This window comes from Gigantopelta aegis, chromosome 5 (assembly GCF_016097555.1).
Source record: "Gigantopelta aegis isolate Gae_Host chromosome 5, Gae_host_genome, whole genome shotgun sequence".
NCBI lineage: Eukaryota > Metazoa > Mollusca > Gastropoda > Neomphalida > Peltospiridae > Gigantopelta > Gigantopelta aegis.
Genome location: NC_054703.1, coordinates 33,122,829 through 33,150,478, shown reverse-complemented (window position 1 = coordinate 33,150,478; position 27,650 = coordinate 33,122,829). Strand labels below are relative to the sequence as shown.

The 27,650-nt window shown below is 37.1% G+C and overlaps 1 protein-coding gene across 8 annotated transcripts; it reads left to right on the top strand.

Moving 5' to 3' along the window:
• The first annotated feature begins 2,931 nt into the window (after positions 1 to 2,931).
• Positions 2,932 to 25,905, top strand: LOC121373646 (zinc finger protein 708-like). 8 transcript variants are annotated; one of them, XM_041500353.1, is made up of 10 exons: positions 2,944 to 3,036; positions 6,603 to 6,779; positions 8,884 to 9,009; positions 10,219 to 10,286; positions 14,498 to 14,615; positions 16,569 to 16,645; positions 19,957 to 20,157; positions 22,213 to 22,483; positions 23,423 to 24,835; positions 25,088 to 25,905. In XM_041500353.1, exons 2-10 carry the CDS (start codon positions 6,605 to 6,607, stop codon positions 25,216 to 25,218), a joined length of 2,580 nt encoding a protein of 859 aa, XP_041356287.1. In that variant the 5' UTR covers positions 2,944 to 3,036; positions 6,603 to 6,604; the 3' UTR covers positions 25,219 to 25,905. The 8 variants fall into 8 exon arrangements, with proteins under 8 accessions (XP_041356282.1, XP_041356287.1, XP_041356286.1 ...); XM_041500348.1 differs by having other exon boundaries at positions 2,932 to 2,999; positions 23,423 to 25,905; XM_041500352.1 differs by having other exon boundaries at positions 10,222 to 10,226; positions 23,423 to 25,905.
• Positions 25,906 to 27,650: the final 1,745 nt, after the last annotated feature.

Sequence of the window (27,650 nt, the reverse complement as noted above, 5' to 3'; positions counted from 1 at the left end):
GTATTTGGTGTATGGCTACCTTATATGGTAAAGTTATTTATAAAATTTTAAAAAATCAGCTCCATATTGGGGAAAAAATGTCCCAAAAACTATATATATGGGACAGACAGTACGGCGACTAAATCTCTAGTCCTCTCAGTTTGGACGCGTGGGGGACTAATAACAGGAAGGAAAAAAAAAAAAAAAATTTTTTTATTTAATGATGCACTCGACACATTTTATTTACGGTTATATGGCGTCAGACATATGGTTAAGGACCACACAGATTTTGAGAGGAAATCCGCTGTCGTCACTACATGGGCTACTCTTTCCGATTAGCAGCAAGGGATCTTTTATTTGCTCTTCCCACAGGCAGGATAGCACAAAACATGGCCTTTGTTGAACCAGTTATGGATCGCTGGTCGGTGCAAGTGGTTTACACCTACCCATTGAGCCTTGCGGAGCACTCACTCGGGGTTTGGAGTCTGTATCTAGATTAAAAATCCCATGCCTCGACTGGGATCCGAACCTAGTACCTACCAGCCTGTAAACCGATGGCCTAACCACGATGCCACCGAGGCCGGTCTAATAGGAAGGAAGGAAATGTTTTATTTAACGACACACTCAACACATTTTATTTAAGGTTATATGGCATCGGACATATGGTTAAGGACCACACAGATATATAGAAAGGAAACCCGCTGTCGCCACTTCATTGGGCTACTCTTTTCGATTAGTAGCAAGGGATCTTTTATATGCATCATCCCACAGACAGGATAGTACATACCACGGCCTTTGTTACACCAGTTGTGGAGCACTGGATGGAACAAGAAATAGCCCAATGAGTGGGGATTGATCCTACATCAAGCGAACGCTTTACCATTGGGCTATGTCCCCCCACCCCTACCCCCGACTAATAACAGATTAAAAATTGATGATGCTGGTTATAGGGTTTATTCTGTTTTCATGGGTTTGGATCTAGGTCAGTTGAAAGAAGAAAAATTGTTTTGTTTTGTTTAACAACACCACTAGAGCACATTAATTAATCATAGGCTATTGGATGTCAAACATTTGGTAATATTGACATATAGTGTTGGAAAGGGAACCCGCTAATTCTTTTCCATTAGCAGCGAGGGATCTTATAAGCACCATTCCACAGACAGGAAAGCACTTACCACGGCCCATGTCCAGTTGTGGTGCACTGGTTGGAACGAGAGAAAAAACCAACCAATGGATCCACTGAGATGGTTCGATTCTGCAATGCAAATGAGAACGTAACCGACAGTTAAATCCTGCCCCCAGTTGGAATAAGGCACAGCTGGGGCGCTTTGATTGCAGGATCCGACCTAATCCCGCCCCCAGTTGGAATAACGCACAGCTGGAGTGCTTTGATTGCAGGATCTGACCTCATCCCGCCCCCAGTTGGAATAACGCTCGGCTGGGGTGCTTTGATTGCAGGATCCGACCTCATCCCGCCCCCTGTTGGAATAACGCTCGGCTGGGGTGCTTTGATTGCAGGATCCGACCTAATCCCGCCCCCTGTTGGAATAACACTCAGCTGGAGTGCTTCAATTGCAGGATCCGACCTCATCCCGCCCCCAGTTGGAATAACGCTCGGCTGGGGTGCTTCGATTGCAGGATCCGACCTCATCCTGCTCCCAGTTGGAATAACGCTCATCTGGAGCGCTTTGATTACAGGATCCGACCTAACCCGCCCCCCAGTTGGAATAACCTCAGCTGGAGCGCTTTGATTGCAGGATCCGACCTAATCCCGCCCCCAGTTGGAATAACGCTCAGCTGGGGCGCTTTGATTGCAGGATCCGACCTAATCCCGACCCCAGTTGGAATAACGCACAGCTGGGGTGCTTTGATTGCAGGATCCGACCTCATCCCGACCCCAGTTGGAATAACGCACAGCTGGGGTGCTTTGATTGCAGGACCGACCTCATCCCGCCCCCAGTTGGAATAACGCACAGCTGGGGTGCTTTGATTGCAGGATCCGACCTCATCCCACCCCCAATCTGCTCAAAAGTCTGGAAAACAAATTTTCATACCTCCTAAGTTCAAGGTCCATAACTCCGTCAAAAATGGGTAAATTACCATGAAAGTTAAACTTCATTTGTAACCGTTCATGATTAAGGTACATATATATGTGAACAAAAGTGTAGCTTGATATCTTCAGGCATTGCAAAACAAGTCGAGAAAAGAAATTTTCATATCTTAGTTCAAGGGCCATAACTCCGTCGAAATGGATAAATTACCATGAAAGTCTAACTGTATCGGTAACAGTACATGATAAAGCTATAAACTAAATTTCATCTCAGTATCTTCTGGCATTGCAAAACAAAAGTCTGGAAAACTAATTTTCGTAGCCTACCTCCTAAGTTCAAGGGTCATAACTCCCATGAAAAATGGGTAAATTACCATGAAAGTCAAACTGTTTCTGTAACAGTAGGGCCTACATGTTAAAGCTATACATAAAATGTCAGGTCAATATCTCAAGGCATTCTAAAAGAACATCCCGAAAACTGTGGGACATACGGACGGACAGAAAGACATAGATATTTTTGTTTAATAAATATAGACTGTTGAAACTAATCTAGCTGTGTCCAGTGGGCAATGCACTAAGTCTTGTTTACAATGATACCCAAAAAAACGTGGTCAGCTCTTTAACTGGTACCGGTTTGCTAAAATTTCGATCTGACCTGATGGACTACAATCTATAAGTATTTATTCGCAGCCTTTTCTAAAATAATCAACAACTAAAAAACCAAAAACAAAACCCCCAACAACAACCTGTCCAAAAAAAAAAAAAAAGCTTTGCGAAGCGTTAGCGACAAACAGTTTCCTGAACTTATCTCAAAACCTGACTAAAGTATATAACACCAGTAGGTGGAAGCGTTTCATTGGACCTGTTTTGGCGGGAAATGCCTTAAACAGCCAATCAAATTGGGCGTATTGGATAAACGCCTATTGGAAATCGAAGCAGACGAAGTTATTGATGGTGAACTTTTGAATTTGTAAGAAGTAGTTTATGTAAGAATTTTGTTAAAAAAGGTATTCATCTTTATCCCGTATTTATGTGTTTGTCAAATTTAGTTTGTGTGTAAATCAAACAAACTCCTAAATAAGTATTTTTTGGTGGCGCTTTTTGAAAAACCCGAGCGAAAGGGTGGACATTTTTTGGTAGAAATATCGAGAGAACACATTGAGAAAAACGTGAATAAGATATGTATGGAAAGAATATTTTTTAAGTTAGGGTACGTGAAATCAAATATATATTCCAATCAGGTCACGTGAAAAAAAAAACGAAAAAAAGGTTAGACGAACATAAAACGCAGGGTTTGAATTACGTTGTCAGATGGACACTACAATTATCACCCGTTGCCCTGTTTAGGTGGTTGCGTCGTTTGTGGGCAACAGTACGTACCGTATACGCAAATATGTTCGCGAATAAAATATACCGCGAAAATCGTGAACACGTTGTTAGCACCGCGAATTTAAAGCCGCACACCCTAGTTCCATCCAGCGAAAATAAATTATAATTTGGTTAATCTACAAATATGTAACACACTTAGATCACGTTTTTATCAAATGGAGTGAAAAAGCAGGTTTTATATCGATAAATACCATGGGAATCCCCATGTCCCAATTGCTTGAAATAATTGTGAAAGTTAGTATTCTGATGTCACCCGTAGATGTCGCTCGAAGCACAACAATGCCTACCTCATGACATATTTCACAGACTTGGGGTGCGTTTCTTTCACCTCTCCTGGACATGTTCCAACTGTTCTGTCCTGGTTGTATCCCCTCTCCAGATATCATAAGACTTAGCAAAATTATTGGTGTTAAGGGTTTGTATTGAGACACTTACTTGTCTGAACTGTTACTGAAAATGTTCACGAACTGTGAAGAAAAATCTCACAAATGAACAACAACAAATCGGATGTTGATTGCGCGAACCGTGCACGAGAAAACAAACCAAACCAAAATGATAACGGTCACGTGATATACCAACGTCTGACATTGAAATGGAAATATCCCCTCTAAAAATAGATTAGACCTTGTCTGCTCAACGTTTTTTTCTCAGATGTGGGTGCGATTTTATGAAATAAGAATAATGCATTTCGTGGTATTACAAAAACCAGGATTACAAAAAAACACTTCAGGTGAATGGAAATGTATATTCAAAATAATAAATGGTAAGTAAAGTGCAATTTTATTTGTGAAAAAATGGGTTTAATAGCGAAAAACAACGCTGTAATGGTTAACAACTAGCCGTAACTAGGGTGTGTCCCTTTAATTACGCGCGAACTTATTTCCGATTTGGTGTATTATTATTTACCTATATATAGTCTTATCTCTACACGCCCAACCCATATCAGAATCAAGCAGTCAGAGGTCCGCAAGGCCACGTGATTCTGTAAACCTGCCTGGTCACATGGATTTGATCCAAATGATACACATTTGGGTGCAAGTCTGTTGTTACGTAATCTCATTTTTTTGTTTTTTTTCTTTGTAACCGTAAATGGAAGTTTGTGAGTATCACCAATAATGAAAATTTAATTCTTCTGATATTTGAGTTTTTCAATGTTCTGTATCGCATATGCGTGTTCCATCGATAACATGACAATAGTCTTATCAGACATACATACAACATTGACATCTCACTGGCTATCCAGAGATCGGGCCCGGGACAGACGTGCTCGAAACTCTAGTGGTATATGAGCATGTAAATAAATATTGGTACTGGTAATGGTCTCGCTGACAGCATAGTGAAAATGTCCAAGTATATGCGTGAAATCGTCATTGAAAACAGTTTGGCAAATGAAATATGGGTAGTTTTTATTTTATTATCGGGGGACACAGTCGCGAAAATGTAAAATGAAAGCCCGATCGCGAATTATTTTAGCCGCGAAAATATTTGCGCATATGGTACATTTGAATATGTTTGACAAAATTGACTTTTGCATGGGGAAAGTAAACAAATTCACATATTCACAGAAATGTTCGTAAAAATAAAGTTAAAACAAGATTGAATTTTACCCACTTCAGACCTCTCAAACTTGAGGCACTGGAAACCTGGACACTGAAGCCCAAAAACCTGGAGATTGACCTATTCATACATAATCAAGTGCTAAGAAAAACAGTGGTCATTCTTTTGTGTAGAAAGCAATATAAGTACAGCACAAGTTTAATAACACAACATTTAATGTTATTTGTTACAGCTAGGGGCGGGATGTAGCCCAGTGGTAAAGCGTTCGCTTGATGCGCAGTCGGCCTGCGATCGATCCTCGTCGGTGGGCCCATTGGGCTATTTCTCGTCACAGCCAGTGCACTATGACTGATATATCAAAGACCGTGGTATGTGCTATCCTGTCTAGGATGGTGCATATAAAATATCCCTTGCTACTAAGGAAAAATGTAGCGGGTTTCCTCTCTATGACTGTCAAAATGACCATGTTTGACATCCAATAGCCGATGATTAATAAATCAATGTGCTCTATTGGTGTTGTTAAACAAAACAAACTTGTTACAGCTGGGTCATTCCGTGTCAAATCACCCAAAATTTAAACCCTACCCTCTCCAATTTCAATGGAATTTGGTATATAGAGTTATTTTGGCCAAAAAACCCCTGAAATTCCAAGTTTCAGCTCAATCGGACCAACGGTTTCTGAGTTATGGCCTTTTTGTTTTTTCGTTTTTTTGGTCAGAAAAGGGCGTGCCCGCCCTTTTTTAAATTGCCATAAGTCAGCAACCAATGGTCCAATTTTGACAAATGAGGTATCACTGGAAAGGGGGAATTACAAGGAATCCAAATCGGGCATTATTCCTTTGGGCTGATAATCTTTTGATCTATATTTTGACCTTGTGGGACACGTGACCTAATTGAGATGACCTTTGATTAAAATTATAGCCCAACATGTTATCTACAACATATAAAAAAATTGGAGGTGGAAATTATTTCATTAGTCAGCAATTTCAAATTGAAATATGTGTCCTCTGGTCGCCAAGGAGGATCTATAGGGTGGCCGACCAAAAACATTGGGAACTTTTGGATAAAAACATGAAACTTGGTACATATATACCTAGACCCATTACATACATTTTCAGATGTGGCCTAAGTTGGGGGGGGGGGGGGGGGCACCCTATTGGCCAGGGAGGATCTACAAATGTGGGACAGCTAACACCCAATATTTGACTGAATTGTGCACTTTTAAGCATGAAACTTGACACATTACAGATATTCAGATATGGACCCAAGTCATCAGTACCCCCTGTTGGCCAGGGAGGATCTACACTTTATACATTTCTAGTTTTGCTACTTTAAAGTATGCACCACTGAACATATGCTTTAGATTTTACTGTTAAAGACATAAAAAACATCATTTTATATTTTAAAACATTCTTTACCGTTATTTGCCTCTTTTGTGATAATAGCCCATATATGCCTATACTCATGAGTTGTTAAAACCCGCTCTGCTTGGGAGTCGGTACCAGACTGCGAAACCCATGCATGCAGTACCTACCAGCCTTATGTCCACTGGCTCAACCACAACACCACAGGCTGGTAGCACCAATTGCTCTTATAACTGATACCAAATCAGAATTTCTGTTTTTAGGAATGATGTCGACGTTTGGACAGTTGGATGGTGCTGACCTCAAAACTTTGCTTGAGACAGAGGTTTGTGATGAAATTGAATCATTTTTCACCAAGGCAGAATTTTCTAGTATGTCAGATTATGAGAAACTGCGACTTAGGAATATGAGGAAGAACTATGAAATGATGGGACTTTTGGGTAAGTTTCTTCTAACGAGTAAATAAATGCATAGATATAGTGATGTGACAAATTTCAGAAAATTATTTGTTTTATCATTAGCAGTTAACATTAGAGATGTGTGCATTAATTATTATTGGTATACCGAAATGCTGGTATTTTTTTCTGTCGTGGTACGTACCGGTATGTTTTGTACCGTATTGGTATACTTTGGGACTTTCTGTGCATGATAACTTTACAGAAATTCCTGAGAAATAAATTATCAGTATCGTGAAACAAAGTACATAATTTCTACAGATTTCAAGTCCATAACTAGTCCATAAGGCGCAGTTTAGTTTTGTGTGTGGGGGGGGGGGGGGGGGGGGGGGGGGAGGAGAGATAAGCCAGATTTTAATCTGTATATGGAATAGGAAAAAACCCACATACATTTGTGGGGTGGGCACAGGGGGGAGGAAGGGGTGGACACAGGCCTGGCTTACATCGTGTTAATAATTTTATTCATTATTAATTTTTAAAATTTTTTAACTAATGAAATAAGCAAAATAAACACTACGCTTCTTATATTTTGTTTAATGCACAATAGCATCTCTAACAAAATATATTGTAACATTAGTACACTGTAGCTGAAATCGGTTGCTAATTTAAGCTATGTTTATTTCGCCTGCACGTGGAAATTGCGCTTTGCTAAGTAACACAGTTTCACTACTCAACACCCCTCAGAACAATAGGTGTGAACTATGGAAAAGCCATGTGTAACAAACCCCCATGTCCAGGTGACTTTTCATCTATAAATAACAATTTAAATATCGACCAATTACACTTTGCCTTTTATAGCGTTATTCGCAGTTAAGCGCCATCGCAAATCAGTTTTGCAACCACTACGGCAGCAATTTTAAAGAAAAGATTAATGCTGTCATAATTATTCATCTATGATCCACTGCAGTAATAATATGCTGAAAGATGACATCAGCGTACTTTAGTACGTTTCTATACCGGAATAAACCGATTTATATTAATTGAGGAGAACTTTGGTCACACTAGATTATAAATGCTTTTTTCTGGGATCTGTAATTGGACAGAGTTCAGTAAAAAAAATGCCTACAGATTTTTCACCACTCTCAGATTGCCGATTGCCGCTGCAAATTTCGAGGACTGTATTCAGGAGCATATAAATTCTAAAAATATTGGGCGAGACTATTTATGCAATAGGCAAACTTGTTGGTCTATTTCAACATTGAAAAATCAGGAAGAAAAGTGCAGTAATAAACTCTGGGTTGTATACTAGTATAAACAGATTTTATGGCGATACCATCACGCTTTTTTTTTCCGTCTGGAAACATTTTATATTGCAATTAGTTTCCGGCATACTTCTTAATTCACCCAAATCATTTCGTGTACCCTCGGCATAATCCCGAATGTTTTCAAATCACTGGCATGATTTTGCAAGTAAGGTTTTCATTGGTCAAATGAAAGGTCAAATGGACATGAGCTCCAATGGGCTGCTGTTAGATCCACATGTAATAGTGGAGCTAATTTTAATTAGATTGGGCTTTAGATCTCACTAATTTGGGCACAACGGGGACTTTTTGTCTTTTCTAAGTGCAGGAAGATGTTTTAGTTCAGTACTGTCATTAACAGCTGCTGGAGAGTTATCAATATTCAGAAATGAATTGCAAGTTATTTTAATGTACTTAAACATGATATTTCAGTGGTTTTGATATCAGCATGTTTCTTAGTTTTTAGTTAATTTGGGCATGATTATTTTGGGCACAACTCAACTTTGATACAATCTAAAGACCTGGTAGGGGCACTTAAATGAGATCTGTTTTGTTTTTATCACGTACCCTCAAATTGTTTTTTGGCAGAAAGCCTGCATGTGGAAGACTTAAACAAATATGGATAAAAACATATGATTTATAATATTTGCTCCTCACAGAAGCAGAAGTTTTATTTCACATGCTGCTGGATATAGTAAATGATTTATATTTACTATCCAAATATCTTCGTCCACTAGCCACAGTTTTACGTAACATAATTTTATGTAGATGTTCCGAAAGGATGATGAAATGTGCCTTCTCCGCCTTGTAAAAACACTGGTTATGGAGTTATATTTTTTCACTTACAGGTCTTCCGGTTCTGAAGCCTGAATTTATGAAAGGTCCTAGAGCACGGCGGAGGAGGAATATAATTGTAGAGTCTGATGACAGCGACGAGGAATGGAAGCCTGGATCGTCACGTAGACATTCTAAAGGTGGGTAATAATATAAACATGGGATGAGGAGTGAAAGCCTGAATCATGACGTAGACATTCTAAAGGTGAGTAATAATATAAACATGGGACGATGGGTGGAAGCCTGGATCATCATGTAAACATTCTAAAGGTGGGTAATAATATAAACATGGGATGAGGAATGGAAGCCTGAATCATGACGTAGACATTCTAAAGGTGAGTAATAATATAAACATGGGATGAGGAATGGAAGCCTGGATCATCTCGTAAACATTCTAAAGGTGGGTAATAATATATACATGTACATGCAGAGGTAGCATTAAGGATTTTTTCCCAGTGGACTCATTTGCTCCTGAACTGGCTCATTTCCATGAGTCCATTCTCAAAATCCATGAGTCCATATTTTTTTCGGAAATAACAGCTTAAAGGCCTTCCCACAATAGCGCAGTGCATTGGCAGAAAAAATCACTTCCAATGAATTACCATATACATATCCCCACTAGCGCAGCGCGTCAACGTTATTTTTATTTTTTTTGGATCATTCCAAAAGTGATTTTTGCTGTTCTGACGCACACAGACGCCCTCAGTTTATGATGTCATAATGTTGTAATATTTTAGGTCTTCCACCAAACCACCACCACCACCACCACCCCCACCCCACGTGTTGACACCATTGACAAATATTTTTATTTTACTGAAAAACAATGCCAAAACAAAATATTAACGAACAAAGGTTGATCATAGAGGTGCAGAAACACCCATGCATATACATCCAATCGGAAATGGCAGCCAATGCCTGGACAACGATGGTGTGTACCCAAGAATTCCTCTTGAGTTTTGTTTGTTTTTTGTAATCAAGTAGTCTCATTCTATTCAAATACATTAAATCCAATTTACTGGAAATTATCTTCCTGGTAGCCATTTTTTCAAATTAAATCTGTTTTTCTTTTCCTCTTTGCAGCTTTTTCTCTCTTATTTCTGCTTAACACGCTGCGTATATGTGGGCATTATTGACGCTTCACTGTTGATGTGCTGTGTCATGCATACCCAATTTTTTTTTGCAGGTGTGTGTGTGTGTCTCTGTGTCTGTGTGGAGGGACACACAAGTGAATGACATGATTGTTCACCTTTCCTGGTGATGTCTTTATTTTCAGTTATAACCAATTCTATATTAATTAAGTGCCATTAATTAGGAAACTAAATTAAAAGTTGTTTGTCTTTATATTTCAGCAGAAAAGGTATTCAAAACTCCATATCGAATTTCATCAAAGCCAGAGCCAAGTATGGTTTCTAAAAAGGTATTGGGTCTTTCTTGTGAACATTGATTGGTTTAAACCATATACATGGTACGTACATCATATCATCAACTATGAATTGAATGTGGTTGATGTAATTTAGAATAAAATGACTAAGCTCTTTAAGCCATGGTACATACATGCATCGACATATAAACTACAAATTAATTTTGGTTCATGTATTTTAGAATAAAATGGCTTAGCTCCTTAACCTTTAGACTACGTAAAATCCAGTACTGGATTAATTTTTGACAAAAATTACGTTGAGGGGGTACAAATTTATAACTTTTACCCACATTTTCACAGAGCTACATTGTATCTCTGGGTGAGTAGAAAATTTTGCCAAATCAAGAATTTAAACTTCAAAAATTGCAAAACCCCATTTATTTTGTAATAAAGTAACAATTAGTACATAAAATTTATTCGCCAAATTAAAATAAAATTCGCCAATGTTTTTGAAATTCACATTTGGCGAGTGCCAGAGCTATCCCTGTTTCACTTACATTTTTTTATAAATACATAAAATAAAATTTATATTTGAATCTGCAAGTATTATTTATGTTTTTTTTTTCTAATGTTTATATTTTAGATCAGTTAATATTGATTAAAATTAGTCACAGATAGAGGGAAAAAAGAAAGGAATTAAAATGATAAAATCAGTTAAAACAAGGTTCGCACACGCTTGAAAAGGCCCTAAATTTAAAGGGTTGCCCTAAAAAGTCCCTATTTTGATGATCTAGCCCTAAAAAGCCCTATATTTGACGGGCAAGTTCACAAAAGACACTAAATTGGGCCATATAAGCCCTGAACTCGATAGACATTTTTCTTCTTCCGGAAACATTAAATAAATTGTCAAAAATACATTGATATCTACCGTATATCTTCGCCTGTAAGTCGATCTCGGCTATAAGTCGAGTCCCTAATTTCAAGCCCTGAAAACGTATTTTTTTATTGACCCGTTTATAAGTCGACCCATGAAAAACTACTTATAAATATTGAAATATTTCCTATTTTCAGCACATGAGAACAATAATATTTGAACAAAAGAAAATTATTTTACAAACTTCGGTTTTCACGTTTTGTACATCGCAATATGATCAGACTATTCCAATCAAACTATCATTATTACATAGCATCAAAACGAAATATTCCCTTAGTAGAGAGTGAAAGCTGTTTGACTGTTACTGTATAGTACTGTACAGATGGTTTTGTGCACAGACAACAACTTTATTTATAAACACTGACAACAGATCACTACGATAAAACTGAAAGTATCACGTTTTGCCGCCATATTAATACATGTAAGGAGGATAACTCTGGAAAGTACACTGGTTTTTTGTACCAAATGATGTGTGTCCCTATTGCTCTAGATAAGTGAACTGCAGAGATCAGTCTATTTTAAGGGAAAGCTTAGTAATATTCATGAAGTTAATCACCGCCAAAACATTGTTTGAACAACCATTAATGCCAGTGACCAGATTTCAAAATAAACTCAGGCAACAGGTAGTTAGTATTGTTTACATTTTTACTATTAGTTATGACTGTTAATTTAACTAAGTGGACTGTTGTCTTGGCATGTGAGTGAGATCGTATGCCTTTTCGCATAACCAAAACCGTTCTAATGCCAAAAAAAATAGGTTATAAAAAATAAATGTGTCAAATTAACATATTTGAGTATAAATACATGGCATACTTCAACAATAAAACTTGTAAAATAATCCCCAAAACAGTAATATTTTTTGGTGAAATTTTTTTACCCTCTTATAAGTCGACCCCCCAAGTTATAAAATAATTTTTGGGTGAAAAAAATTCGACTTATAGGCGAAGATATACGGTACATTCATTTGTTGATGCCTAAACACTTCCAGAACCGTTCATTCTCGGAAGCTACGCTTAATTGCCGTAAGCTTGCAACAAAGCATGTGACCGTTTACCCGTGTCACTTTACACAGTGAAATTTAATTTGAAATATAAAAATAAACATGTACTAATACAATTTTAGAATGTTGATTATATAATAAGATTTCTAGTATGTTCAATTTCGATATTTTTAAATAATACTTATTACAATTCGTAAGCATAACCGATTTACACGACACTTTCGTTGGAAAACGTAATTTCGTAAAACTTCGGGCATATTTGTTAGTCTGTATGGAAGCAATTCATATTTATAGTCTGTTCCACAGGAAACGCCTTTTTTCATGCTATGGAATTTACTACAAGTTATTTATTTCTGAACCGATTGTTTTCTAAATTGCACACAAAAATAGCATTTTACTTTTCTTCTTACCGGTTTATTCTAGTAGCACATGTAGCACGTGCTACGGGTCCCGCGGTTCAGGGGGTCCCGCGGTGAGGCATTGTGTACATTTATTTTCCCCAGGTCATTTTTCCGCTCTCCCCGAGGGGGTTGCAAAATATATATATCTTGGGAATTGGGGCCCCGCTGTTATTTGTGCTACTGGCCCCGCGGATCCTTAAACTGGCTCTGAATATATTATATTATAATTCTAGGCATTTTTTTAAATATAATTTTTTAAAGTCCGTCGTTTAAAAGTTATAAAACAATGTCGAAACTGTAAACGATCGACAGAATAGTGCTTAGTGGTCCTATGTGTACATATGTATAACTACACACATTTAAAAACATTATTAAAAAGTAATGTATTTTATTGTCAGACAGTACATATTACATTTTACATCGACAACATATTAATTCCAAACCTGTTGGTTGCTGTTTTATTGGAATATAAATATAACTCTAGTTTCAAAACACGGATGAAATCAGGGCAACCAAATTTTTGGAGGGGCAACCTCAATGTGAACCCATACTTGCCCTCCGGGCAAGTGACCAAAATCCTTAAAATTGAGCCCTGGTATTTTACATAATGGAATAAATAATAATAAAAAAAAGAATAAAAGTTATGAATTTTAACTCTCGTATATGTGTAAAAAGTACCAGTATTCAGTACTGTGTCCTGAAAATTAATAAAAGATGACACCGTTGAAGCGTTTGACCACTTGAGCAAACACATGTTTAGACAAAACAATAACGTTGCTGGTTAAATGACATTTGACCTCTACTGGCTCTACAGACAGCCAGTGTAGCTATGCTGCTCACTCCCACTTGTAACAAAAAAGGTAGAAACCTTTTTATAATTTTAAAGTCCTTTATAATTATTGGATACACTACATTGAAGAGTCAACAATAAAAACATTTATAGATTATTTCAGTATATTTTATGCTATTTTAAGCAGTTTGTATTGCACAAAAGCCTCTTGACAGTTGAGGTTTGACCCGATAGAGCTCCGTACCCAGGTGTTGATTGTGGTCCTTTGTTTTAATTGGAGTGTAATACATCGATAGAATGGTGTTATTGTTAACGTCTGTTTAATCTCGTGACCGCCTCAGCGGCTTTAATAAATGTCTAGCCTAGTCGCAGTGGAACTGATACTACAGTAGGTCCGTCCAACTTATGGCAGATTTTAAAATCACAGACGTCTGAAACACCAGTCATATTGACCACTATTTATTTATTGATTATTTTAAATCATGCACAAGATACTGATGTCTGGGCAGGCCAGTCCAATTGATGGATAGGAATTTGTTCCAATAATGGAAATGGACAGGTGCTTCGGATTGACAAGAATAACAAAAGTGAGACCAGCAAACACGTTTTAAAAACATACTTTTGGTCTCATAGATTGTGAATCGGTCCCAGACCGGGAAAAAAAGGCTTTCCCCCACCCCTGCTAACAACAAACACAAAATAGCTGAAAAGAAGAGAGCTGAGGGCCTTGCATGTGTATGGGATTTAATTTTATTTAGATGAAATCAGCAGGTGAGACTTAACTCTGGCATGCATTTATATATATATATAGCCGAGTATACCGAAAATACCGCTCGATATTTGTATTGTATCAATACCGAATACCGTACTGATACCGAGGTAAATCACCCCAACGCTACTGATATTGATACGGAACCTGAAATTTCAATATCGCCCAGCTCTAATCATTTCTTTTTTAAAAATTGAGATTCATTATTATTATTAATATTATATGCTGCCAGTATAGTAGTATAAATGGTGGTGACGGCACCAGTGCTGGTCAAAACTTTAAAATTCATTACTAACTACTATTTGATGTTTTATTACATGACAATTTTTTTTTTTTAAACCTGTTCTCTAGTGGGTTTTTTTTTTTTTTTTAAGAAATCGCCAAAAAGTACTAAAAGTAAAAGTGAAAAATGTGGACATCGGTATCCAATGAGGCCAAGAAGTCTTACAAACTACATGAACATTGAGGTTCCAGATGACGACCGCTTTTTATGTGAGTACTGTTGTCACGGTAATTGACCTAGAAAAGATCTCAACAGGTGAAAAATCCCCTTAGATTATGGGGAGTCATTTAACTTAACTTAGCTTAGTAACTGGTTTAACGTGTCCATATACCACTAGGGTTTCGAACATGCCTATCCCGAGTCCGGACTCCGATAGGATCGGCGGTCTGATACCATTTAAGATACTACCATACTGATACTGTATAAATTTGCATGCAATCGGAAGATAAAAATTACTCTCTTTGAACTATATATACATGCATAGATTCATGGGAATGATGGGAAGTGAGAGTGACGGCATATGATCCTGGGATCCAGATCACCTCGGGAACATACTCTATCACAGAGTTAATCCCGACCCTAGGTGATAACCAGGGCTTTATAGATCTCACTAATTTGGGCACAACGGGGACTTTTGTTGGGGTTTTTTCAGAGTGCAGGAAGGATCTAAAGCTCTGTGCCAATGTTAGGCTGCATGGTGATGTGAACATACATGTAGCATTTTTGTCTGTTTACTATGATAATGATTAATTGCAAGCAGTCTGTGGACCTCTGCAAAGATGATTAATAACTTGGCAGATAAATAGAATGAAACAAAGTACATACTTATAAAATGGGTCTCCAGCTAATAGAGCTATTAGGCGTATCATAAAATATTGTTTGTTTCTGGTTACACGACCGACCCTAATTTGAACCTGCCGACCCTAAAACTTTTTTTTGTATATTCAAAACTGTTTTTTTAATATAACAACGATTTCCACGAAAACATTCCAAAACTATCACAAGCACTAATTTGGTGTCATTTACGGGATAACCCTACTGTGTTTTCCGATTTGCAGACGTATATCGGTGGTTTTACTGTCGCAAATTTAGTTTTATTTGCGACCCGTTAGCCACGAAATGTTTTCTTCTAACAATTGATTGATGGGGTTACTTCCCTTCAAATTCAAGTTCGGTAACTTTCGTGAAATATCGGGCGAAGAGACGGAAAATTGTTTTCACGAATATATGCGATCTTTTCCGATTTACTCTACATCTAGCGTAGCAAGGTGTTCCGATTAATAATAATAATAATAATAATAATAACAATAACTATATTTAATGATTTACTCCAGCTACAAACTGGCCTTGTAGAAATTTAGTGACCTTCCGATAAACTAGGGGAGGGAATGTTTACCGATACTGATGGAGTTTACTGCCAAATCAAATGATTAAATATGTCAGTAAGATCTCGATGCGTTTCGTTATTTTTTGTAAGTGGTCACTGGGAACTTTCCTTTTTTTAATTAAGTTATGAAATAGATAAAGAAAAGAAAATGGCCATACGGTTTTTGTCCTTTTGAAAATTGTATACTATGGGGGGGGGGCCTTATATTTAAAACTGCACATAAAATATGCCCCCAAAACGTCACTTTACCATGCCTTACTTCATTTTTAGGTAAAACACTGTGATGAATGGTATTGTTGGTTTGCACAATGCATTTCTTTACATGCAGAGGATATTTTGGATACCGGTAGTCAACACCTTTATTTAATATCCATAAATAAAATTATTTTCCAAAATAAAATGTTTTTCCTATCTACCTACCCTATATTTTTCCAGCATGTAATAGGAAACAAGTAAAACATTTTCTTCGGCCTTAGCATTTGAGTAATCAAATACAGTATAGTAGGACAAATTATTCAAGAAAATATAATATTAAACTCCACCTACAGACATTCTTCACTAAGTGTGAATATTGCTGTTTTATTTATTTGACAAATGTTTTTACAAACTGCACATAAAAATATAACTGTTTTTTCTTTTTTTCCAAAACACTTTCAATCCATGCATACTGAAATTGTTAGCAAAAAAACACTTTAATTTGTAGCTGGTACAGGGTACAATTTGTTTTTACGTTTGTTTTTTAAGATTTACTTTTTTCACTTTTCCCCCCACTTAGATTGTGAAGACTGTGGGAAAGAGTATGATGGTGACTGTCCGGTACATGGGCCTTTAAATATTGTGGAAGATACTAAGGTAATTAACTAACGAGATACCAAGGTAATTAACTGATGATATACTAGCTGAGGTAAGTAACTTAACAAGATACCAAGGTGATTATCAAACAAGATATTGAGGTAATTATACATGTAACTAACAAGATACCGGGGTGTGCACTATACAGTCACCCGATCGCCCATGGCGAGTCAAAATAGCGTTAGGCAAGTCGAAACCTTATCACGTACCGCCTGCCTGGCGACCGAAAATTTCCGCGTATGGTATTATGTATCAAAATGCAAATAACTAATGTTTGTAAGAGATCAAAAAGTTATTTTTTATGTATTGTTTTTAACTGGTTTCCTATTAGTATCTGCGCAACCAAACCCATATAGGACATAATAGCGACTACTTCCCAGTCTATCGAACCGTCTAAAAGTTAAAACCATCCAGAATGCCTTGGCCGGCTTTGATTACGTATTTGGAAAACCTCTGCCATGTAAATGTATTCGTAGGAACACCTTGGCCTCATCCATCTTTACTTTCCATTTAATTACAATCTGAACAACTCGTCACATTCCGCTATGCTATGTTTCAAAGAAAGATTTTGTTTACAAGTCTAAGGTATTCTGAAGTTGCTTGTGTTGGAACATTTTTGTTTCTTACGGAATATACCGAGTCTACTATACCAAACACCCAATCGTCACTGCGAATGATATCAACAACAGCTATCTTTGCCTGTGCACATGCTAGTGTTGTGGGAACATCAAATTAACTGAACTCTTGACAGGTCACTCATGATGTTGTCGGAGTATGATAAATATTTTGAAAAGTCACTAGCCACAGGGCTAGTGGGTTTGTGAAAACCACTAGCCCACTAAGATAAAGCACTAGCCCAAATTCCTGATCAATTATAACTGGATTTTTATGTAATTCTTTTAACATTACACATTTACGAGTATAACAGTAAAATAAAACAAACGCTTAAATCATGTTGTAACTTTCAGTTTTTTGTTGTGTTGTACGTTTGTTTTTTTGTCAAGTGTGATCCATCGTCATTGTTCTGTTTTCGCTTTTGCCCTCCCCCCGGGGAAAAATAATTGAGCAAACTCATGGTTGATATCTAAACCCACTATCAAAATAATTAAATTTAAATGAGGGTACGACAGTGTGATACACAGTAATAGATGGTTCAGTGTATTCGGTAGTGGGTTATACATTTAGGGCCTACTATTTATGTCGCCAGGAACGGTGATGCCAGTTGCTCAAATACAGGGCATTATCCCGTGTCAGACCGATATCAAAAGAATATAACGGCAACATCTAATCCGTTGTTAATTGATGAACAAAAAAGGTATCATTTTGTATCGGCAGCTGTGACACATTATCCAGACCGCTACACGTAATAGGCCAAGCAGTCATTGCATGTGCGGTTACCATTAAAGTAAATTGTTTTCCTGATTGCCGACAACCACATGTCAGCAAAGTGTTAAATTAGAAAACAATAGGTTAACAAAACAAACACTGAAATTCAAGGCATGACTGGGGTTTACTTGATTGAGATTAACCTGTCGTCACGATTAGTGATTTCCAAGTTCTTAGCCTAAAATATATGTGCGAGATTAACTACCACATGACGTGTCCAACCAATCAAAACACGCATGTCATTAGACTTATTTCCTGTGCCAGAAACTTGAAAGAGAAAAGTAAACAATGTGTGCTGTAACTGTGGCGATGTAGAAATAGCATGTTACTGCAATTTGCAGACCTAGTTCAAGTGGATTATTATTATATACTGATTGCGTTGTTATTATTCGATGACAAACGTCATAATCAAATTTATTAACGAAATTTCAGCCGAGAGAAAAAGGAAAAAAAAACCCAAAAACACGATCGAGCGATAAGGAGGTGGTTTTGCGTTTCTCACTAGCCCGAACTTAAAAACCACTAGCCACGGGCGTCGGGCTAGCGGATTTGTCGAACCCTGATGTTGTGATTGAGTTGTTGTTTGTTCAATCTTTTTGCACATGCCTACATCCACATGTAATACTGTAATGGTAAACAGGTTATTGATCGCAAACGTCATTTCAGAAACGTGGCGCTTCTTGTTGGGTGTGTCCGAGCCATAAAAGGGAAAAAAAGATGACACAAAACAAGAAAAAAAATAAAGTGTACAAAACAGAGAGCAGAGTAAGAAAATTCATGCCACATGGTGCGAGGGCCGTCCGTGGCTACGACATGAAGACTGGGAAAATATTTTGTAACATTTGTGTACAGCAAGAGGTGACTCTAAAGCACCAAGTTCACAGTGCAGGGGGCGTCCCCTGACAACATAATAATTATAATTTAAACAGTTTGTAATAAAACTAAAACAACTTCTGTTTCCTTCTATTGTGTTTTTATTATTTTGTTTTTGATATCATGTTTTTAAAATAAAATTTAAGTAAAAAACATTTTTAATGAAATTCGGTCGCAGGCCATTCATAAGTTGTACGGGTGGGTCAAAGTGTTGCTGTGAGTGGCCCAATTGGCCAGTCCAAAAAAATGCCAAGTGCATACCCTGAGATACCGAAGTAATTAACTGAATAAGATATTATGAATGCTATATCAAAGGCTTTTGAGTGCTGTCCTGTCTGGGACAGTACATGTAAAGATTCCTTGCTGCTAATGGAAAAACGCAGTGGGTTTTCTTTGAAGACTAAGTCTGAATTATCAACTGTTTGACATGCAGCAGCCGATGATTAATTAATCAATGTGTTCCAGTGGTGTCGTTAAACAAATCAAACTTTATATGCACTTTCCCACAAACAGGATAACACACAGGTGTGGATTTAGTATTTGTTTTAATGTTCTCCGATATATTGCTCATTGAGGAGCACTGGAGTGGGAAATAATCTAACCCAGTGAATCTACATTTTGTATAGTAGGTGAGTGCTCTAACTAATGAACTACATCTAGATGGTTAGATTTCTGGATTTAATAAGTGATAGTTTGGGTTTCTAAATTAAATAGTTCTTGTAATTGAAACATATTACTATTATATTTAATTTTCCAGGAATTGTAATGTTTTATTATCCATATTTAATGTTTGATTTTAGTGGCATAAACTTTATTTGCTTTCAGTGTGAATTATACTCCCGATTCATATATGATGAAGCTAATTTCAACTTGGCATGGGTAATTTCCACCAATAATCTAAAACTGGTTTTAAATGGTTTTAATTTTTATCATACCTTAATTTTAAAATTAATGTACTATTTAAGAGGGGAAAATATTAGAAGAATTAATTTTGAATATCTCGTTGAGCAAAATGTGATACAGATTAATTTTTTTATTTTATATTTTTTCAGGTTCCCAATACGGTGAAGAACAAGGATAAAGCTAGCTGTACTCTTCCTGCAGGCCTGTCCATCCGGAAGTCGGGGATTCCCAATGCTGGTTTAGGTGTCTGGGCTGACAAGTTCTTTCCAAGTAGGACACAGTTTGGACCATATGGAGGCATTTGTGAAAAGGACATTGACAAAGCTCATGCATCTGGCTATTGTTGGCAGGTTGTTGAGATAGATTTCTCAAAGTATTGTATGCAGAAACAAAAGGAATAGCTGCATTCACAACTTACACTTTAACCTTCTGGATACTGCAGCCAGTATATAGCTACATTTATTATATACATAGCAATGATATATATAGATCTACAGAAACCATAAAAGTGATATCCGGTGAAAAGTCATATTTTCACTGTATTTTAGCTACAGTAAAAATATAGAAACTATTTAGTTTTTCATAAAAGTACATGTTTAAATTATCTCCCTTTGTGTCGTTCGTATTTAAGTTTGATGATTACCAATGCATCTGATCGTATTTGAAAAAAAATAAAAAAAGTAATTTAAACTGCCTTTAAAAGGAATATGCATGAAGTGCAATTATGATAAAATATCTAAGACTCATTGAATATGAAGCTAAATAATGATGACACAATGTTCTGTCGTTGAGTGTAAGTTAAATTTTAATGGTATTCAATTCGTTTTGTCATGTATGTTTGCACAGCAGTATTTAGAGAATAACTAACGAGCTACGAGGAATTATGAATTATCTGTCCCGAGTGAATGAATGTTGTAAACCCGAGCCTTTGGCGAGGGTTTTACAACATTCATTCACGAGGGACAGATAATTCGTAGCGAGTTGGTTATTCTCTTTATTACCCATTGTCAATTTTAACTGATTTTTAATGTAAAAATTTGTCTGCAGTCTACAACAAAGCCATCAGCCATTACGTCATATAATCCTACGCACATTACATGACGTAATGTAAGTGACGTCATAGCATAAACCGGCCTCGGTGGCATCGTGGCAGGCCATCAGTCTACAGGCTGGTAGGTACTGGGTTCTGATCCCAGTCGAGGCATGGGATTTTTAATCCAGATACCGACTCCAAACCCTGAGTGAGTGCTCCGCAAGGCTCAATGGGTAGGTGTAAACCACTTGCACCGACCAGTGATCCATAACTGGTTCAACAAAGGCCATGGTTTGTGCTATCCTGCCTGTGGGAAGCGCAAATAAAAGATCCCTTGCTGCCTGTCGTAAAAAAGAGTAGCCTATGTGGCGACAGCGGGTTTCCTCTAAAAACAGTGTCAGAATGACCATATGTTTGACGTCCAATAGCCGATGATCAGATTAAAAATCAATGTGCTCTAGTGGCGTCGTTAAATAAAACAAACTACTCTTTTTTTTTCATAGCATAACGGCGTTCTTTTTACAGCCAAATGTTTACAGTACAAAATAATATGACTATTTGCATTTGAAAATAATTGTTTTTATATATTACTAAAGCCGCTGCTTATGAAAATATACCATTTCATGTTTACGAAACAAATGAGACTATTTGTTTTTGTAAATCTTTGTAGATCGTATAACGTACGTGTAATCGGACTCATGAATGGAAACATTATATGAATGAAAGTGAAGTTCCGGCCATGCCAAGCAACCAACCAAACGTCGTGATTTTTAAGCCAGCCAATCAGTGGCTGTAGAAGCAATCTGCACACTGTGCAGAGATCGAAAAAATATTACGCTGTATATTTGAGCCCATATGGGTAATAATATTAAATAAATGTTAATTTAATAATTAAATAAAGATAATTTTTATTCAAATTTCTTTTAAAAAGTATGATCACGTAAATTTTCTGGAAAAGTTTTATCCAAAGAAATATATCATATCATTATGCGTTTTTGATAGGATAAGCAAAAGATATCAACAAAAAGCAAATTAAAAAATTAGGAAAGATATAATAAATAGACCATTTCATGGTGGTTTTTTCTAATACAATTTTTATGTCAACTCATGATGTTTGAAAACTATAATCAATATTCAGTCTTCGCAATGAGCAAAATCAAAGCGAGCTTATAACTCCTGAAATGGTTCTAGGCGAACAATCACATGAAGTTTTAAATATAATGTGTTAAAATGTTTATTGCAAGGTGATCATATTGTTGTCACTCCTAAAACTTTCCAGGTGAGTGGAAGGGAGTGGGAGCGATCCCTTGAGTGATCCCTTGCCTTTCCTGGCTCAGACTCGATATTTATGTTGACTGTTTTCTTTCACTAGATCTATAATGATACTGGTCGGCTGTCTCACTTTGTGGATGCACGTGACCCGTCTCAGTCCAACTGGATGCGTTACGTCAACTGTGCTCGCACTGAGGAAGAACAAAACGTGACCGCCTATCAGTTCAGTGGGCAGATTTACTACAGGTCATTTAAACCAATCAAGCCAGGCTCGGAGCTCTTAGTTTGGTATGGTCAAGAGTACGCAAAGGAACTGGGAATCAGTCCGAAGCAGTGGACATCAAAACACATGAAAAAGACCAACATAAAAGGTATGATGTTGTACAGCAAAGATTGATATAGTATCGCAGCTGCCAAAACATTAGTTTGATATTTGGCCTTGACCATAAAAATATATCAATGATTTATTTGTCTTGAAAACATAACTGTATAAATTTTGTATGTGACGGTGGTGCAACTTTTTAACATTTCATTCCGTACAAAACTAAAACGGGAATAATGACCCCTTGCATTACGTAATTATTAACTAGTCCCAATGCACTTTCTAGCTTGATTTTGATAGGCCAGACATTAACCTTCTGCAGGACTGGGTGTAGCCCGGTGGTAAGGCGTTCGTTTGATGCACAGTCGGTTCCAACCAGTGCACCACAACTGATATATCACAGGCTGTGGTATGTGCTATTCTGTCAGAGAGATGGTGCATATAAAAGATATCTGGCTACTAATGGAAAAATGTAGAGGGTTTCCTCTTTGAGACTTGAAATTACGAAATGTATGACGTCCAATAGCCGATGACAAATAAATAAATGTGGTGGTGTTAAAAAAAAAAACTATACCTTTTGCTTACTAGATTAAGGGTTGGGGTTTTGGGGTGGGTTTTTTTTACAAAAACCACGTTGAGGGAGTACAAGTTTGTAAGTTTTACTCACATTTTACTTAAAATTTATATTAATACATTAAATAATGTTCATATGTGAAAGGGTAAGAATTATTTCTGTGGGTTGTCATTTTACGATATTTTAGAGAATCATTTTGCTTTATGTTGAGATACTACAAATATCGGGACAACCAGAAACATTTGGTTTGCCACTTTTTGTATACTTCTATGTCAAATATTGCAAGTCGGCTAATGTTAAGGTAACGGTAAAAAAGCTGTATTTTACACTGCCTATCAGTTGTGATCAGTAGCTTTAATGGATATAGTTAACTGTGGTTGCAATAATATTTTTCATTTGACTTTTATATTATAGGTGTGTTTTCCTGTGCCTACTGTATTATGGCATATTCCAATGCAGAATTTCTTCAAAAGCATCTGAAAAGATCTCACTGGGATAAAATGCAAAGGACAGAATGTACAGGAAATGAGATTGGTAATGTTGAAAAGCTCTCACCTGTAAAGAGAGTGGAAATTTCCAACATGGCGGTAACTGCAAAAAAGAATGTGCATGATGAAAATACAAACCGGAGTCTAAAGCCTCAAAATTTAGGAGAAAAACATAAGTCAAGTCGAACTAGTGACAAAAAACTGCATACAGAAAATAAATCATTCGAGAATTGTTTATGTGAGAATGAGTTTGATTCTTCAAAATCTTCAGCAACTTGTTTAGATGTGAAATGTTTAAAATGTGGCGTGTGCAAGAAAGAGTTTAGTCAGTCAAATGACTTAACACTGCATGCGAGAATGTGCACAGAAAAAACACTTAAAAAGTGTGATGTGTACAAGACGGGGGTAAATATGTCTGATAACTTGACAACACAAAAACAACATACTGGAGAGACACCTTACAAGTGTGATGTGTGTGGGAAACAGTTTAATCAGTCAGGTCCCTTGACAACACACAAGAGAATTCATACTGGAGAGAAACCTTACAAGTGTGATGTGTGTGGGAAACAGTTTAATCAGTCAATTCACTTGACAAAACACAAGAGAATTCATACTGGAGAGAAACCTTACAAGTGTGATGTGTGTGGGAAACAGTTTAATGATTCAAGTGCCTTGACAACACACAAGAGAATTCATACTGGAGAGACACCTTACAAGTGTGATGTATGTGGGAAACAGTTTAATCATTCAGGTACCTTGACAAGACACAAGAGAATTCATACTGGAGAGAAACCTTACAAGTGTGATGTGTGTGGGAAACAGTTTAATGATTCAAGTGCCTTGACAACACACAAGAGAATTCATACTGGAGAGACACCTTACAAGTGTGATGTGTGTGGGAAACAGTTTAATCAGTCAGGTCCCTTGACAAAACACAAGAGAATTCATACTGGAGAGACACCTTACAAGTGTGATGTGTGTGGGAAACAGTTTAATGTTTCAAGTCACTTGACAACACACAAGAGAATTCATACTGGAGAGACACCTTACAAGTGTGATGTGTGTGGGAAACAGTTTAATCAGTCAGGTGACTTGACAAGACACAAGAGAATTCATACTGGAGAGAAACCTTACAAGTGTGATGTGTGTGGGAAACAGTTTAATCAGTCAGGTCCCTTGACAACACACAAGAGAATTCATACTGGAGAGAAACCTTACAAGTGTGATGTGTGTGGGAAACAGTTTAATCATTCAAGTACCTTGACAACACACAAGAGAATTCATACTGGAGAGACACCTTACAAGTGTGATGTGTGTGGGAAACAGTTTAATCATTCAGGTGACTTGACAACACACAAGAGAATTCATACTGGAGAGACACCTTACAAGTGTGATGTGTGTGGGAAACAGTTTAGTGATTCAAGTGCCTTGACAACACACAAGAGAATTCATACTGGAGAGACACCTTACAAGTGTGATGTGTGTGGGAAACAGTTTAGTGATTCAAGTGCCTTGACAACACACAAGAGAATTCATACTGGAGAGACACCTTACAAGTGTGATGTGTGTGGGAAACAGTTTAATCATTCAGGTGACTTGATAACACACAAGGGAATTCATACTGATGGGTCACATTGTGTTAAATTGATGAAATTAAAAAGACAAAAAAATAAAGTTACAAATAAAACTTTTGTGAAAAGGCCTAATACTTGTGAAGAATAATCAATGAATTTAAATTATTTATTGAAATTGCATGCTTCCGAAATGATTAAATTTGATATATGTATATGTATATTATATACAAAAATTTACACAATTTTATAAGGTCTATATACCAGTAGCAAACATTTGTTCAAAATTAATTGTATATATATTTAAATGCTTCTGATTCATTGTTTATAATAAAAAAATGAATTCTTCCAGGTAATGCTTTCAACAGGCAATTAAACAAAAGAAAATAATTCTGTTTATTTAGGGTGATCCCCAATATAATGTTTTGTAAAGGTAAGCAAACACACATACTCACACCTTATATTTGGTAAAAAGCTCTGTCAATACCCCCACTCCTCCCTTAACTAATTTGATCACAGGCCATTATTGAATTTTCTGTTTGTATTATGGTTTGGTAATAAATAATTATCTGTAATAGAACTGGCTGAATTTATCAATTGGAATAACACATTCTTTTGAAATAATGCTTCTTTGACAAACACTTTTTATGTACCCAATAACCTTTTAATAAAACTCCCACTGCAGTCTCTCTCTCTCTCTCTCCACACCCTATCTCCACACACCCCACCCCCACACCCCTCATTTCAGCCATAACTATTGATGTCTGTCTTAAATCGTTAATGAAATTGTGAGTGGAAAAAATTGTGACAAAACAAATTAAAAAAAAGGTACCTATTATTTTTTGTTTTTATTTGTCGGTATTCAAAAGTATTTTGCTACAAAAACTTTAAATTATGTTTGTGTAAAGTGAAATGTATAAATTTCATTCTGGAACTGGCAGAATTCGTGTATTTTATACACAGATGTCAGCATGTTTTACAATCTACTTTAAACACTATGTTTTACTTCTGTTCTTTCCAAGACTGATAAACATGACGTCATAATTGAAAGATACGCGACACACGTGGGGTGTCCAAGCGTGACGTAATAATTTGGGTGTCTATGGTCTAGCGTTACAGGGAAAAGGTAGGATGTCTAATTTTTACTAAAATAGCGTTACGTAATATTTTAGTGTCTATGACTCTATATTTTGTTTAACGACACCACTGGAGCACATTGATTAGTATGGTCTAGCGTTAAAAGGGAGAGAGAGGGTGTCTAATGTTTACCAGGCCCTGTGCTTATAAACCTTAAAGTCCAGACTTTAACGTCCTGGAAACACCATTCAAATAGCATTAGGTTAAAGTCTGAACTATTAAAGTCTACACTTTTAAGTTGTATAAGCATGGTCCCTGAATAGCGTTAAGTAATGTTTGAACGGCACCCAAGGACACACTGACAAAGATCACCAGCTCGAGTACTCTGACGGTAAGAGAGCCAGACGGACATTTGGATAGTTATCACGCTCTGTAACCGTCAGGAAAGAAGGAAATGTTTTATTTAACGGCGCACTCAAAACATTTAATTTATAGTTATATGGTTATGGACCACAGATATTGAGAGGAATCCCGCTGTCGCCACTTCATGGCCTACTCCTTTTTGATGCGCCATCCCACAGACAGGCTAGTACAGGCCACGACCTTTGTTACACCAGTTGTGGAGCACTGGCTGAAATGAAAAATAGCCCAATGGGCCCCACCGACGGAAATGATCCTAGATCGATCGCGCATCAGGCGAGCGCTGTACCACTGAACTATGTCCAGTCCCCTAACCGTCAGAGACCAATCTATATAAATTCTGCGCAATCGCTGCCTACCAAACGATAGTCAAAGATTTCCGCACCAATTAATACAACAATCCTACGTGTGACGTTACATACCTTTATATCGATCAGCTTCGAGTTCCTTTGAATCTACCGTCTGGTAAGCAGAGACTGCGCAGAATTTATAAAGATTGGCCCCTGGCGGTTAGACAGCGTTGATAATTGACTATATGACCACGTAATCATATCTACACCCCTAACTGATTTCTGAGCCACAATTTGGCGCCCATCTTTCTTGTGCAGAACTGCCGACCACCCGCTCAGTTTTGACAGCCCTACCCTCGGCACACTCCGGTACCGCACCTGCTAGACGTTTACTATTCAGCCAGTACACCACAACTGCTATTCAATCGGGGATGACAGGGGGGGGGGGGGGGGGGGGGGGGGGGTCAATAATTCTGAATTATTATATTATTGGTACTTTGATAATAAATTTTAAGGCAGAGATGAATTTTACTTCTAGAATGCAAAAAAATGCATTTCATGATATCTAGGTTGTTTTTGGGGTTTGTTTTTTTTTACGAGGGAGCATAACCCCAAATAACCGTAGAAACCCCCCAAATGTCTACTTGCTTCTGTCGTACTCGCTTGCTACTACTGGAACAATGTAGCGGGTTTCCTTTCTAAGACTATATGTCAAAATTACCAAATGTTTGACATCCAATAGCCTATAATTAATAAATCAATGTGCTCTAGTGGTATTAAATACAACAAACTTTAA